Source organism: Odontesthes bonariensis, chromosome 1 (genome assembly GCF_027942865.1).
Source record: "Odontesthes bonariensis isolate fOdoBon6 chromosome 1, fOdoBon6.hap1, whole genome shotgun sequence".
NCBI classification, from domain to species: Eukaryota; Metazoa; Chordata; class Actinopteri; order Atheriniformes; family Atherinopsidae; genus Odontesthes; species Odontesthes bonariensis.
The window spans coordinates 1188650-1204845 of record NC_134506.1 but is presented as its reverse complement, the minus strand read 5'-3'; the positions used below and the strand labels follow the sequence as shown (position 1 = coordinate 1204845).

The window sequence follows — 16196 nt, the reverse complement described above, 5'->3', positions numbered from 1 at the left end:
TCCCAATGAGCTTAGTTTGTGAGATCTTCTTATACCTCTTGATAGCATTCTGTGTGTACGTGGCCCAAACCCAATCTCTATCTGGAACCTGCTGTCTGGGAATGCTGCCACATCTTCTTCATTGTGTAGACAGAGTTCATTCTGGTCCTAAACAACATGTGGTTCGAGCAGTGGCAAGGCCCTTCTGCTCCCTACAGTGAGTGAATACTTTTGGCAATATAGTGTGTGTATATATATATATATATATATTTATAAATATGTATGTGTGTGTGTGTGTGTGTGTGTGTGTGTGTCCACAGTGTTTCGCTCAATAGCAGCTGTGGTAGTGTGTCTCCCCCCAGTTTAAACAGAAGTAATAACTGTTCCCGTCTTTTGCTTTTCAGAATGGACTTTGATGATGAAGATGGAGAAGGACCCAGCAAATTTTCAAGGTGAGAGCTCTGAAAGCAGACAGCATTGGTCCTGTCTTAGACATTTTGCAACCAATTCTTGTTGTAGGCTATCAGTGGGCACCATAAGATTGGAATGATTGAACCTCAGTTACCTTGGTTTGGAATGAATGGAATCATTTCAAGGAAGAAAACCTTCCTCGAGTATCCAACAGATACCCCCATTTGTGACACTGACATGGACATCCCATGGTTTGGTTTTAAGTTCCCTCCATCAAAAACGCAGCAGTCTGTTGGTGCAGTGGACAACAGAAACAAGTACACCCTCTGCAACACCGCTTGGAAGTCAAATGATGAATGACTGTCAGGAACTGCATTATTTCTAAGTGAGACCTGTTGAGTAGTTCCTCTTATGAGCAATAAAAACTAATACTGGAGGAAGCCCATATTGAACATCATCTCTCCTACAGGCCCATAAATACAGATATTTTGTCACAAATAGGAACACATTTGTGATCACAAGCACACAAGTTCGAACACTTTTGATTTCCAGTGAGCCCTGCTGCATGAAAACCACCAGAACGTCCTCAGGTTTGGAGCTTGGACTCCACATGGAAAAGAATGAACTGATAAAAGTGAACAATCTCTTCACAAAGATGGAAAAGGAAAATCAGTGATGACCAGATGAAAAGCAGTGGGAACAGGTGCAGAACAAACCGTAGTGTTAATGAGAGCTGCAGCAGCTCCACCTTAAGTCGTGCCACAGTTAGTCAAGTCACCTCAGGTTGGGTACTGGGCATGTGACACCTGCCTCTGTGGACTGCTTCCCAGATAACACACAACCTCCAGGATTTGGATCTGCCAAAGAACGTACACAGAACCCTGATGAGAACTTTGGTCAGACCAGTCGGCTCAGATGGCTCCAACATGTGGGGTGCTAAGCTGATTACTCTGTCACAACACTGGAGCACAGAGGTGGTGTCCCGGCCTTCTAAGTTTCAAAGCAACATTTTCTAAGAAAGGCCGTGGGTGGCAACAGGTGGTTCGATTCTTGCACGCACTTCCGACTTGATTGTTTAAAAAATATATGTAGTTTATTTACAACAAAAAATATGAACAAAACAATAACAATAGCTCTTACAACTTAGATGAAAACCAAAGTTAACTTAATCTGATTTTACAAGCTCAAAAAGAAGTCAAAAACTAATTTTACCAAAACCTCCCGTCTTCACAGCGGACATTTGACAAACAAAAAGCTCCTCCAACACGCCCCCCCCCCCCCCCCCGGTCCTGGTGGGTTCTTAATCTCTGTAATTAATGGGAGGGTCTAAAAGTTACCAAAATAATCTAAACTATTTCAAATATAAAAATGAATTACAGATTTTGATTCCAAACTAACTAAAGTATATTCTAACTGCCCAAAGAAAACTAAATTGATAGATGGCCACAACAGATGGTGTGTGAGATTTGAATCCAAACGAACACATTTGAGGTATTTTGCAGAAGAAAGCGGTTTAATGAACGCCCTCCTGAGAGCAAAGTTGTTCTAAGGTTGGCAGAACATCATAAAGTGTTCAGCAGTATGCTGAGCTGTCGCTGTGGGCCGTTAATTAAACACGTTGGGACCAATACACAAGAGTAACGGGAATATTTCAAGGTGATACAAGTTTGACTTGTAGAATCTTCAGGTGATGTGGGGCAGGGGCGTACTCTGAGCCTGTTGTAGACTGGGTCATGTTTGACTGATCTCTATTTGTTTAGCTTCTCTTCCCTTTCACATTGGGGTGGAACCTGTGTGCAGGTTATGAAGGGAGTGCTTTATGTCTGAAGGTGGATTTGTTTGGGAGGAGGAGCTGCTCCCTGCTGACCATAGAAGGAAGTACACTTCTGATTCTGACTGCACACTGGCATTCCATATGGGATTTATTAGGGCTGAGGAAAACTTAATATTTATATCATGAAATGTTTTTTCCAGTTCCTGTTCATACATGTGCTATTCCCATTGAATAGATGACACCCTGCTGTCAGGGTGCTAAAGTGCAGACACAGTGGGCAGTGTTTGGAGAGCGTGGGGGAAGGGGCTGTGCTGAGCATTCACACTGGAACGCCAGCAGGAGGAAGGCAGCTCACAGGCAAACAGGACAGGGGACTCAGGCTGCAAGATAACATATTCCGCTTCATTAGAGTCCAACTCACTGGCTGTTAACAGCCTCTTCTAATAAAAGCAGTTTGGCCCTGATATTTAAGCCATTTATGTCCTAACAGTCCAGCTCTGTCACATTGTCCCAAGATGGCACAAAAGCCCCCAAAAATAATAATGATAAAATGAATAGACTTTTGGCTAACTCTGGCATTATTACAGTTATGTTTGTTGATGTGCATTGTCCCAGTCAAATGATATGAAAGTACATGTTACACTGGTAAGTATTTCAATTTGCTCAGCACAGAAAACAGCGCTCCAAAGAGCTTATTGCATAGTAGAGGAAACAAAGATGTTAAAAGCGTTGTGGTATTTTGTCGTCTTAAATCACTGACGCAAAGTGGATGAGGATCTCCTGAAGGAAAGAAACATGATGTATATTTCAGCTTGGCTGAACTCAGTGGAACACCTGAGACATTGGCATCCAGTAGAACCCAAGGTAAAACACTGAGTGTATTGCTGTTTTCAGCAGAGGCAGAGGTACGCTGTATGTGTCAGCCTCAGACAGTTCATCACAGTTGAGCTGGACTCTGTTCCACCTGTGCTCAAATACTCATATAAAGCCATCTACAACTTTTGAATATTCCTGCTACCAAACAAGCAAAAAAACAGATTGACCCAACACTACAAACCCTTTGGCAGAACTAACAGTGGGTGCAGGAGATTATGTCTGGTAAACACTGAGCTTCTGAAAGCCTTTTCCTTAGAACCTGATACAGTGCCTCCCTGCAGGCCTCTGTTAGTAGGGATGTCTCCATCAGGTTTTTTTTGCCTCCGAGTCATTGGATTTTGAGTGTCTGCTGATACCGAGTCCCGATCCGATACTTCTACAGTACATTAAAAAAATGAAGGACGGCGAAGAAACAGATCTGGGATGTCCCTGATTTTTTTATTTTATTCACTTATTTTATCATTTAACAATTATAAACAGAGCACTTCTGTGAGGTAGCTTGAACAATAAAAGTAATCAAGTAATAAACAAATTCTTCACATTGTAGTTTAGTGCAACAATGTCTGATATAAAATCGAGTAGCAGCTCAGCTTGAAATACCTGCAGGCATGGAAACAAATAAGCAAATAAAAGTGCCACAGTGTTCTAAAGCAGGGGTCCCCAACCTTTTCAGCACCAAGGACCGGTTTGGTTCTGCAATTTGTTCCCGCGCCCCGGTCGGGGGAAGATACTTTTTTTTTTTTTTTTTTTTTTTTGTACTTTACGTTCAACAGACATTACATTTAGCAGATGCTTTTACAAATTAGGATATGATGACAGACAGACAGTCATCGTTGAAAAAAATAAACGTGCACAATCGGCCTCCTATAATGCAATCTTTGCAGTTTCCAAGTATAGAATCTAGCGAGTGAAATGAAAGAATTCCCGATTTCCATGTCTTTTTTAAAAAAAAATAAACATAAACCCCCCCCCCCCCCCCCCCCAATCTCACTGCCCGGTTTGGAATGTCTTGCGGACCGGTACCGGTCCGCGACCCGGTGGTTGGGGACCCCTGTTCTAAAGTAAGGCAGTAATGTGCTTTAACTGCACTCCTAATTCTTCCTCTCCTCCTCTGGCTTCACAGAAGGAAATGTACATTTTTCTGAATGAAAACCAACATCTCTACCTTGTCAGGTTTGAGCCTGTCCCTGTTCTCATCAGGGATGTTAGCCATGTCCTCGCCACTTCTTGAAATCCGAAGTTTGCAATGGCAATGTTTTTGTCCTCCACTTTAAAATCCCTCCACACCGCAGACATTCGGCCCCCAGCTTCAAGCTGCTGCCGTGTTCTGCTTCGCTTTACTGCAGCAAAGTGACGTCATGCTGCATGTTTCTGTGTGGAGGTGAGACCATAGATATTAAAATTCTGGGAGTTCTGATTATTGTAGTTGGGGATATACACCTTCCTCAGTGGAAATAAATGCAGTGTGGAGGCATTGGAGACCCATCCAAGATGGCGGCCGCACTGATACGTCAGCTTCAACAGGCAGCGTCAGTCTATAGCCCCTTTCACACTGCGACCCGCTACCTTAGCGGGTCCAAATTGCACCTTCGACCCGCGTCGAGCAATGTGAACGCTTGGCGTGTCAGGGTGACCCGTGTCGCCTGAAGCCGAGTTCAGGGGGCGTTGCCTAGTGGCAGAGCGTCACACGAAACACATAAAATGCTGCGCGTGTGCAATGACGTAGGCACAAGCCATGCGCCGGAGGTAGGGTTAAATACACCTGTCTGCATCAAATTTTTCAAACAAACGATGGCGGGACACCTTGAAAACTCGTTTTTGCAATGCAGTTCATGGAGATGTTACTTTACGGTGCGTCTTGCTGCGTGGGAAACCGCGCTCTCCCATCTTTCTCGCCAGCCCTTCCAGCAGAGGTCCATCTTTCACCGTCCCCGACATGTGGCGGTAAATAACGTCCTCTGCTCGGAGGCTGAGGAGCTCGCGGACCTCCTTGTCTCCCCAGTTGGCCATATTAAAAATGTCTCGAACTTGATGTAGGCTAAAACAGAGTAAAACTTGTCCTCACCTGTCGCTGTTGTTCTGAATCAGCTGTCCATTCTGTCTTTTAAACTCCTCACGTCACGCCCACGTCCGACCCGCGTCGATTGCGTTCACATCAAACTCGGCTCGGCAAAAAGACTAGGGTCCGACGCGGGTCGAAAGGCGAGTCGAGTTGACGCGGCAGCCCGGGTCGGCAGTGTGAACGCAACAGCGGACACGCTAAATTCGCGAATTAAACGCGGGTTATTCGGCAGTGTGAAAGGGGCTTCTGAGGCGTCTGCGTATATTATGTCTATGGTTGAGACGGTCTGACTCTGTACCACCACATAACAGAAATACTAAGCTGTTATTTTTTTTCCCATTTGTTTTGAAATATTATAGTTCTGATAAAAAAATAAATAATGAGAACTAGAAAGCTGCAAGCAGCTGTGAGCGGGACCGAGGTGTGCGTACGTTGGGATGTGCGTACGTTGGGGCATACGCTGGACGTTGGAGCTGCAGCTCTGCCCACACCCACGATACCCTCTGCGTATGTACGAGCACATAATAACCCCAATGCGGAGGGGTTTTTGAAAATTTCTAGGGGGCGTCACTGAGCCATTTATCTCCGCCCACGCACGATACCCTTTACATACGGACGAGGTCGAGAGGGTGGACGTGTGTGCCAGGTTTCATGACTTTGTGATGATGATAAGGCTTTCAAATCACAAACGCCATCACACGATTTTCATCGCCTGGCCACGCCCACACGTTCAGATTTTGGAAAAGTTTCTCCATGATTTATTCCCCCCATGTCTTAAGAGTAACCTTGCCAAGTTTGAAGGTTTTTGCATTAAATCTGTAGGAGGAGTTTGATCAAATGCGAGTTGTGGGGAAAAAAAGACGTTTCCGACCACCAGCAGGTGGCGCTGTATGTGTTTATCACTATTTTATATGTGCGCGTTCAGGCTGGGTCCAGCAATAACCGTATGAAGTTTGGGACAGATTAGATAATGTATGTGGAAGTTATAAGGGACTAAATTTTTTATGGCAAGTCATAAATTTGAGGCGTCGCCACGGCCACGCCCTTTAAGTTTTGAAAAAGTTGGCCAATGATTTTTTCCGCCCATGTCTTAAGAGTAACCTGGCCAAGTTTGAAGGTTTTCGCATTAAATCTGTAGGAGGAGTTCGATCAAATGCGAGGTGTGGGGGAAAAAAAGACGTTTCCAACCACCAGCAGGTGGCGCTATAGGTGGGTGTAACTATTTTATATGTGCGCGTTCAGGCTGGGTCTAGCAATAACCGTATGAAGTTTGGGACAGATTGGATAATGTATGTGGGAGTTAGAAGCGACTTAATTTTTTGTGGCGAGTGATGGCGAGTCATCAAACTTTGAGGCGTCTCCACGGCCACGCCCTTTGAGGTTTGAAAAAGTTGCCCAATGATTTTTTTCCCCCCCATGTCTTAAGAGTAACCTGGCCAAATTTGAAGTCTGTAGGATTAAATCTGTAGGACGAGTTTGATCATATGCAAGGCGTGGAATCGGGCAAAAATGGCAAGAAAACGCACTTTCCATCCAAAATGGCCGCCTTCCTGTGAACGTGGGACCATGGCGGCATGAGACTTTTTTGTGCGTCTGGGCATGATGAATAAGTGTACCGAATTTCATCGTCCCACGCGAAACTAACCCCATTGCGGTGACAATTTTAAAGCATCGTAGGGGGCGCTACAGAGTCAATGAGCGACTCCCAAAAATATAAAGTTTAGATTCTTTCATGTCGTCGACTGGCAGGTGGCGCTTGCAAAATTTCCTGAGTTTTTGCATACCTTTTGCAAAGAATAAGAAGAAAGAAAGAAAGAAACAATATTCCTTACAGATACAATAGGGTCCTTGCAGTTTCACTGCTCGGTCCCTAATAAATATACATATATAGATAGGCTACATATCCGATCCCTGATCGGGATGAAACGTCCGATTCCGATCGAGTCTGAAACCACGTGAACGGATTGGGACATCCCTATCTGTTCGAGTAAAATATTTCACAATCATCTTGCTTTTTGTTGGTGTTGTACGGCTGTCAAAGTAAACCGAAGGTAAAACATATCAAAGATCCATGTGCATCCAAGCTTTTGAAAGTTTGTTCAAACGTGGCTGCATCCTCCAAATGTCTGACTGCTCTTTCCTTCTTTCTAGGGAGAACCACAGTGAGATTGAGCGACGTCGGCGCAACAAAATGACCCAGTACATCACTGAACTGTCAGACATGGTCCCTACTTGTAGTGCCCTGGCTCGAAAACCTGATAAGCTGACCATCTTGCGCATGGCTGTGTCCCATATGAAATCCATGAGGGGAACTGGCAACACGTCTACTGATGGGGCCTATAAGCCCTCCTTTCTTACTGAACAGGTAGTATTCTTACAGTCAATCAGCATGTTATTGTGTCAGAACAGTCTGGTTGGGATTGGGTCTAAAATACATGTTGATGGTTTACAAGAAGCTATCGCTGTGGTTAGCTTGACTTGAGAGTTTGACTGGACAGAAGCCGTCTAAATACAAATCGGGTTGTAAAGATACTTCTAAAGCTGCTGTACTTGATGATAATAGTGGCAAGGATTCCATTAATCTTCTCTCTGATCGAAATTGGCAAAGAAGCTCATGAAGTCATCTCTGCTGAGAGTTAAAGGAATACAAGGCCTATGAGTCTCACATTAACGACATCCTTGTTAACCCACTCCTGTTCCTCCTTGTGCTAGCTTGATTTGTGTGAGCACAGACAGGGTGGGATTTTTCCAATTCTGTCACTACCTTCCTTTTACATTACATTACGGTCATTTTGCAGACACTTTTATCCAAAGCGACTTACAATAAGTGTGTTTCACATCGGTAGGCAAAAGAACTTCAGGTCACAAGAAATCAGAAGTGCATTTCCTTCCAAAACCAAACAGCTAAGAGCATAACTAGTGCTGGAGTAAGTGCAGTAAGTTAGGTACCGAGACAAATAGGAAAAAAAAAGATGGTTTGTCTGCTCAGAGGCCTATTAGCGGTGGATCAACTTCAAACCCCATTCCGCCTGTGTCCTTGCATACATGATGCAATGTCAAGCTAAGGGATATTAGTTCAGGCTTCAAAAGGAAGTTGTGAAATAAGCTTTAGTCATCCTGGCTACAGTGCTGACAAGAAAATAGAGACGTTCTTATTCTCTTCTTTCAGTGTCCAGACTAACTGAGACTCTTCTAAATTAGAGGAACGCCACTGTCTCTCCAGCTTTCTTGCAGTCTGCTTTAAAGCACGCAGCTGTGAATTATACCAAGGAGCCAGCCTCTTCTGACTGATTACCTTCCTTTTCAGAGGGGCAACATTGTCCAGTGCTGTACACATTGAGACTATAGTGCTGTCAACGAGAGAGTCAAGTGTTGCCGGAGTAAAGTTTAGGTAGCCGTCCTCTGTCATATCTGCACATGGCAGTGAAGAAAAGGATAATAATAATGAATGATAGTAAACAATTATTAAACTAATGAAGAATCACTCAGTCACTCTTCAGTATGATGCTTCACTGGAGTGGACACAGAAGTGGTTTTCAATTTAGTTAAGTTCATTTAAATTTATCCATCCATCCATTTTCTATACCTGCTGAATCCGTCGGTCGGGTCGCGGGGGGGCTGGAGCCTATCCCAGGGGTCATCAGGCGAGAGGCGGGGTACATCCTGGACAGGTCCCCAGTCCATCACAGGGCCACACGGAGACACACAACCACACGCAGACTTCTCAGAGTTTTTCTCACAGTTTTCTCAGTTTTCTCACAGCTTTCTCACAGCTTTCTCACAGCTTTGTCACAGCTTTGTCACAGTTTTCTCACAGCTTTCAGTTTTCTCACAGCTTTCACAGTTTTCTCACAGCTTTCTCACAGTTTTCTTAGTTTTTCACAGTTTTCTCAGTTTTTCACAGTTTTCTCAGTTTTCTCACAGCTTTCTCACAGCTTTCTCACAGTTTTCTCAGTTTTTCTCACAGCTTTCTCACAGCTTTCTCACAGTTTTCTCACAGCTTTCTCACAGTTTTTCAGTTTTTCTCACAGCTTTCTCAGTTTTCTCAGTTTTTCTCAGTTTTCTCAGCTTTCTCACAGCTTTCTCACAGTTTTCTCAGTTTTCAGTTTTCTCAGTTTTTCTCACAGCTTTCTCACAGTTTTCTCACAGCTTTCTCAGTTTTTCTCAGTTTTCGCACAGCTTTCTCAGTTTTTCTTTTTTCTCAGTTTTCTCACAGCTTTCTCACAGTTTTTCTCAGTTTTTCAGTTTTCTCACAGCTTTCTCAGCTTTCTCAGTTTTTCTCAGTTTTCTCACAGCTTTCTCAGTTTTTCTTTTTTCTCAGTTTTCTCACAGCTTTCTCACAGCTTTCTCACAGTTTTTCTCAGTTTTTCAGTTTTTCTCAGTTTTCTCAGTTTTTCTCACAGCTTTCTCAGTTTTTCTCACAGTTTTCTCAGTTTTTCTCAGTTTTCTCACAGCTTTCTGTTTTCTCACAGTTTTCTCAGTTTTTAGCAGTTTTCTCAGCTTTCTCAGTTTTCTCAGTTTTTCACAGTTTTCTCACAGCTTTCTCAGTTTTCTCACAGCTTTCTCACATTTTTGTTTTCTCACAGTTTTCTCACAGCTTTCTCAGTTTTCTCACAGCTTTCTCACAGCTTTCTCACAGTTTTCTCACAGCTTTCTCACAGTTTTCTCAGTTTTCTCACAGCTTTCTCAGTTTTCCTGTTTTCTCAGCTTTCTCACAGCTTTCTCACAGCTTTCTCAGTTTTTCTGTTTTTCTCACAGCTTTTCACAGTTTTCTCACAGTTTTCTCAGTTTTCTCACAGCTTTCTCAGTTTTCCTGTTTTCTCAGCTTTCTCACAGCTTTCTCACAGCTTTCTCACAGTTTTTCTGTTTTTCTCACAGCTTTTCACAGCTTTCTCACAGCTTTCTCACAGTTTTTCTGTTTTTCTCACAGCTTTTCACAGTTTTCTCACAGTTTACTCAGTTTTCTCAGCTTTCTCAGCTTTGTCACAGCTTTGTCAGTTTTCTCACAGTTTTTCACAGTTTTCTCAGTTTTCTCAGTTTTCTCAGTTTTTCTCAGTTTTTCAGTTTTCTCAGTTTTCTCACAGTTTTTCTCAGCTTTTCTCAGTTTTTCTCAGTTTTCTCAGTTTTTCTCACAGCTTTCTCACAGCTTTCTCAGTTTCTCACAGCTTTCTCACAGCTTTCTCACAGTTTTCACAGTTTTCAGTTTTCTCAGTTTTCTCACAGCTTTCTCAGTTTTCTCACAGCTTTCTCACAGCTTTCTCAGTTTTCTCAGCTTTCTCACAGCTTTCTCACAGTTTTCTCAGTTTTCTCACAGCTTTCTCACAGCTTTCTCAGTTTTCTCACAGTTTTCTCACAGTTTTCTCAGTTTTCTCACAGCTTTCTCATTTTTCCTGTTTTCTCAGTTTTCTCACAGTTTTCTCAGCTTTCTCAGCTTTGTCACAGCTTTCTCACAGCTTTCTCAGTTTTTTCACAGTTTTCGCAGTTTTCGCAGTTTTTCTCAGTTTTTCAGTTTTCTCAGTTTTCTCAGTTTTTCTCACAGCTTTTCTCAGTTTTTCTCAGTTTTCTCAGTTTTTCTCACAGCTTTCTCAGTTTTTCACAGTTTTCTCAGTTTTTCTCAGTTTTCTCACAGCTTTCTCAGTTTTTAGCAGTTTTCTCAGCTTTCACAGTTTTCTCAGTTTTTCAAAGTTTTTCAGTTTTTGTCAGTTTTCTCACAGCTTTCTCACAGTTTTCCTCACAGCTTTCTCAGTTTTCTCAGCTCTCTGTTTTTCTCAGTTCTCACAGCTTTCTCATAGTTTTCTCACAGCTTTCTCATAGTTTTCTCAGCTTTCTCATGGTTTTCTCAGTTTTTCAGTTTTTCAGTTTTCTCAGTTTTTCAGTTTTCTGTTTTCTCAGTTTTTCTCAGTTTTCTCAGTTTTTCAGTTTTTCTCAGCTTTTCTCAGTTTTTCTCAGTTTTTCTCACAGCTTTCAGTTTTTCACAGTTTTTCAGTTTTCTCACAGCTTTCTCACAGTTTTCTCAGCTTTCTCAGTTTTTCTCACAGTTTTCTTACAGCTTTCTCACAGCTTTCTCATAGTTTTCTCAGCTTTCTCACGGTTTTCTGTTTTTCAGTTTTCTCAGTTTTTCTCAGTTTTCTCAGCTTTCTCACAATTTTTCTCAGTTTTGTCAGTTTTTCACAGTTTTTCACAGCTTTCTCACAGCTTTCTCATAGTTTTCTCAGCTTTCTCACGGTTTTCTGTTTTTCAGTTTTCTCAGCTTTTCTCAGTTTCTCACAGTTTTCTCAGTTTTTCACACTTTTTCTCAGTTTTTTCAGTTTTCTCAGTTTTTCTCACAGCTTTCTCATAGTTTTCTCACAGCTTTCTCATAGTTTTCTCAGCTTTCTCACGGTTTTCTCAGTTTTTCAGTTTTCTCAGTTTTTCAGTTTTCTCAGTTTTCTCAGTTTTTCTCAGTTTTCACAGTTTTCTCAGTTTTCTCAGTTTTTCTCAGTTTTCTCACAGCTTTCTCACAGCTTTCTCAGTTTTCTCAGTTTTCTCACAGCTTTCTCACAGTTTTCTCAGTTTTATCACAGCTTTCTCACAGTTTTCTCAGTTTTCTCACAGTTTTCTCAGCTTTCTCAGCTTTCTCACAGCTTTCTCAGTTTTCTCACAGTTTTTCACAGTTTTTCACAGTTTTCGCAGTTTTCTCAGTTTTTCTCAGTTTTCTCAGTTTTCTCACAGCTTTTCTCAGTTTTTCTCAGCTCTCTGTTTTTCTCAGTTCTCACAGCTTTCTCATAGTTTTCTCACAGCTTTCTCATAGTTTTCTCAGCTTTCTCATGGTTTTCTCAGTTTTTCAGTTTTTCAGTTTTCTCAGTTTTTCACAGTTTTCTGTTTTCTCAGTTTTTCTCAGTTTTCTCACAGTTTTTCAGTTTTTCTCATAGCTTTTCTCAGTTTTTCTCAGTTTTTCTCACAGCTTTCAGTTTTTCACAGTTTTTCAGTTTTCTCACAGCTTTCTCACAGTTTTCTCAGCTTTCTCAGTTTTTCTCACAGTTTTCTTACAGCTTTCTCACAGCTTTCTCATAGTTTTCTCAGCTTTCTCACGGTTTTCTGTTTTTCAGTTTTCTCAGTTTTTCTCAGTTTTCTCAGCTTTCTCACAATTTTTCTCAGTTTTGTCAGTTTTTCACAGTTTTTCAAAGCTTTCTCAGTTTTTCTCACAGCTTTCTCACAGCTTTCTCATAGTTTTCTCAGCTTTCTCACGGTTTTTTGTTTTTCAGTTTTCTCAGCTTTTCTCAGTTTCTCACAGTTTTCTCAGTTTTTCTCAGTTTTTTCAGTTTTCTCAGTTTTTCTCACAGCTTTCTCATAGTTTTCTCACAGCTTTCTCATAGTTTTCTCAGCTTTCTCACGGTTTTCTCAGTTTTTCAGTTTTCTCAGTTTTTCAGTTTTCTCAGTTTTCTCAGTTTTTCTCAGTTTTCACAGTTTTCACAGTTTTCTCAGTTTTCTCAGTTTTTCTCAGTTTTCTCACAGCTTTCTCACAGCTTTCTCAGTTTTCTCAGTTTTCTCACAGCTTTCTCACAGTTTTCTCAGTTTTATCACAGCTTTCTCACAGTTTTCTCAGCTTTCTCAGCTTTCTCACAGCTTTCTCAGTTTTCTCACAGTTTTCTCACAGTTTTTCACAGTTTTCTCAGTTTTTCTCAGTTTTCTCAGTTTTTCAGTTTTCTAAACAGCTTTCTCAGTTTCTCACAGCTTTCTCACAGTTTTCACAGTTTTCAGTTTTCTCACAGTTTTCTTACAGCTTTCTCACAGCTTTCTCAGTTTTCTCAGTTTTCTCACAGCTTTCTCACAGTTTTCTCACAGCTTTCTCAGTTTTCTCAGTTTTATCACAGCTTTCTCACAGTTTTCTCAGAGTTTTCTCAGCTTTCTCAGCTTTGTCACAGCTGTCACAGCTTTCTCAGTTTTCTCACAGTTTTTCACAGTTTTCTCAGTTTTCGCAGTTTTCTCAGTTTTTCTCAGTTTTTCAGTTTTCTCAGTTTTTTCACAGTTTTTCTCAGCTTTTCTCAGTTTTTCTCAGTTTTCTCAGTTTTTCTCACAGCTTTCTCACAGCTTTCTCAGTTTCTCACAGCTTTCTCACAGCTTTCTCACAGTTTTCACAGTTTTCAGTTTTCTCAGTTTTCTTACAGCTTTCTCACAGCTTTCTCAGTTTTCTCACAGCTTTCTCACAGTTTTCGCACAGCTTTCTCAGTTTTCTCACAGTTTTCTCACAGTTTTCTCAGTTTTCTCACAGCTTTCTCATTTTTCCTGTTTTCTCAGTTTTCTCAGTTTTCTCAGTTTTCTCAGCTTTCTCAGCTTTGTCACAGCTTTCTCACAGCTTTCTCAGTTTTTTCACAGTTTTCGCAGTTTTCGCAGTTTTTCTCAGTTTTCTCAGTTTTCTCAGTTTTTCTCACAGCTTTCTCAGTTTTTCACAGTTTTCTCAGTTTTTCTCAGTTTTCTCACAGCTTTCTCAGTTTTTAGCAATTTTCTCAGCTTTCTCACAGTTTTCTCAGTTTTTCTCAGTTTTCTCAGTTTTTCAGTTTTCTCAACAGCTTTCTCAGTTTCTCACAGTTTTCTCACAGCTTTCTCACAGCTTTCTCATAGTTTTCTCAGCTTTCTCACGGTTTTCTGTTTTTCAGTTTTTTCAGTTTTTCAGTTTTCTCAGTTTTTCACACTTTTTCTCAGTTTTCTCAGTTTTTCTCACAGCTTTCTCATAGTTTTCTCAGCTTTCTCACGGTTTTCTGTTTTTCAGTTTTCTCAGTTTTTCAGTTTTCTCAGTTTTTCACACTTTTTCTCAGTTTTCTCAGTTTTTCTCACAGCTTTCTCAGTTTTTCACAGTTTTTCAGTTTTCTCACAGCTTTCTCACAGTTTTCTCAGCTTTCTCAGTTTTTCTCACAGTTTTCTCACAGCTTTCTCACAGCTTTCTCATAGTTTTCTCAGCTTTCTCACGGTTTTCTGTTTTTCAGTTTTCTCAGTTTTTCTCAGTTTTTCAGTTTTTCACAGCTTTCTCAGTTTTTCTCACAGCTTTCTCACAGCTTTCTCATAGTTTTCTCAGCTTTCTCACGGTTTTCTGTTTTTCAGTTTTCACAGCTTTCTCAGTTTTTCTCACAGCTTTCTCACAGCTTTCTCATAGTTTTCTCAGCTTTCTCACGGTTTTCTGTTTTTCAGTTTTCTCAGTTTTTCAGTTTTCTCAGTTTTTCACACTTTTTCTCAGTTTTCTCAGTTTTTCTCACAGCTTTCTCATAGTTTACTCAGCTTTCTCACGGTTTTCTGTTTTTCAGTTTTCTCAGTTTTTCAGTTTTCTCAGTTTTTCACACTTTTTCTCAGTTTTCTCAGTTTTTCTCACAGCTTTCTCAGTTTTTCACAGTTTTTCAGTTTTCTCACAGCTTTCTCAGTTTTCTCAGCTTTCTCAGTTTTTCTCACAGTTTTCTCACAGCTTTCTCACAGCTTTCTCATAGTTTTCTCAGCTTTCTCACGGTTTTCTGTTTTTCAGTTTTCTCAGTTTTTCTCAGTTTTTCAGTTTTTCACAGCTTTCTCAGTTTTTCTCACAGCTTTCTCACAGCTTTCTCATAGTTTTCTCAGCTTTCTCACGGTTTTCTGTTTTTCAGTTTTCTCAGTTTTTCAGTTTTCTCAGTTTTTCTCAGTTTTCTCAGTTTTTCTCACAGCTTTCTCATAGTTTTCTCACAGCTTTCTCATAGTTTTCTCAGCTTTCTCACGGTTTTCTCAGTTTTTCAGTTTTCTGTTTTTCAGTTTTCTCAGTTTTTCACAGTTTTCTCAGTTTTCTCAGTTTTTCTCAGTTTTCACAGTTTTCTCAGTTTTCTCAGTTTTTCTCAGTTTTCAGTTTTCTCAGTTTTTCTCAGTTTTCTCAGTTTTTCAGTTTTTCTCACAGCTTTTCTGTTTTTCTCAGTTTTTCTCACAGCTTTCTCACAGTTTTCTCAGTTTTTCTCAGTTTTCTCAGTTTTTCTCAGCTTTCTCACAATTTTTTTCAATTTTTTCAGTTTTTCAGTTTTCTCACAGCTTTCTCACAGCTTTCTCAGTTTTTCTCACAGTTTTCTCACAGCTTTCTCATAGTTTTCTCAGCTTTCTCAGTTTTTCTCACAGTTTTCTTACAGCTTTCTCACAGCTTTCTCATAGTTTTCTCAGCTTTCTCACGGTTTTCTGTTTTTCAGTTTTCTCAGTTTTTCTCAGTTTTCTCAGCTTTCTCACAATTTTTCTCAGTTTTGTCAGTTTTTCACAGTTTTTCACAGCTTTCTCACAGCTTTCTCATAGTTTTCTCAGCTTTCTCACGGTTTTCTGTTTTTCAGTTTTCTCAGCTTTTCTCAGTTTCTCACAGTTTTCTCAGTTTTTCACACTTTTTCTCAGTTTTTTCAGTTTTCTCAGTTTTTCTCACAGCTTTCTCATAGTTTTCTCACAGCTTTCTCATAGTTTTCTCAGCTTTCTCACGGTTTTCTCAGTTTTTCAGTTTTCTCAGTTTTTCAGTTTTCTCAGTTTTCTCAGTTTTTCTCAGTTTTCACAGTTTTCTCAGTTTTCTCAGTTTTTCTCAGTTTTCTCACAGCTTTCTCACAGCTTTCTCAGTTTTCTCAGTTTTCTCACAGCTTTCTCACAGTTTTCTCAGTTTTATCACAGCTTTCTCACAGTTTTCTCAGTTTTCTCACAGTTTTCTCAGCTTTCTCAGCTTTCTCACAGCTTTCTCAGTTTTCTCACAGTTTTTCACAGTTTTTCACAGTTTTCGCAGTTTTCTCAGTTTTTCTCAGTTTTCTCAGTTTTCTCACAGCTTTTCTCAGTTTTTCTCAGTTCTCTGTTTTTCTCAGTTCTCACAGCTTTCTCATAGTTTTCTCACAGCTTTCTCATAGTTTTCTCAGCTTTCTCATGGTTTTCTCAGTTTTTCAGTTTTTCAGTTTTCTCAGTTTTTCACAGTTTTCTGTTTTCTCAGTTTTTCTCAGTTTTCTCACAGTTTTTCAGTTTTTCTCATAGCTTTTCTCAGTTTTTCTCAGTTTTTCTCACAGCTTTCAGTTTTTCACAGTTTTTCAGTTTTCTCACAGCTTTCTCACAGTTTTCTCAGCTTTCTCAGTTTTTCTCACAGTTTTCTTACAGCTT

General features: G+C 40.5%; 1 protein-coding gene across 2 annotated transcripts in view; it reads left to right on the top strand.

The window, feature by feature from the left end:
- The window catches only part of arnt2 (aryl-hydrocarbon receptor nuclear translocator 2), a 99082-nt gene that overhangs the window by 21830 nt on the left and 61056 nt on the right, over window positions 1-16196 (top strand). For both annotated transcript variants that reach the window (XR_012768317.1, XM_075455033.1), the window contains exons 3-4: window positions 384-431; window positions 7254-7467. Coding sequence is in view for 1 of the 2 variants with exons in the window: in XM_075455033.1 (XP_075311148.1) it covers window positions 384-431; window positions 7254-7467 (262 nt within the window). In the remaining variant the exon portion in view is untranslated. The remainder of the gene's footprint in view (window positions 1-383; window positions 432-7253; window positions 7468-16196) is intronic.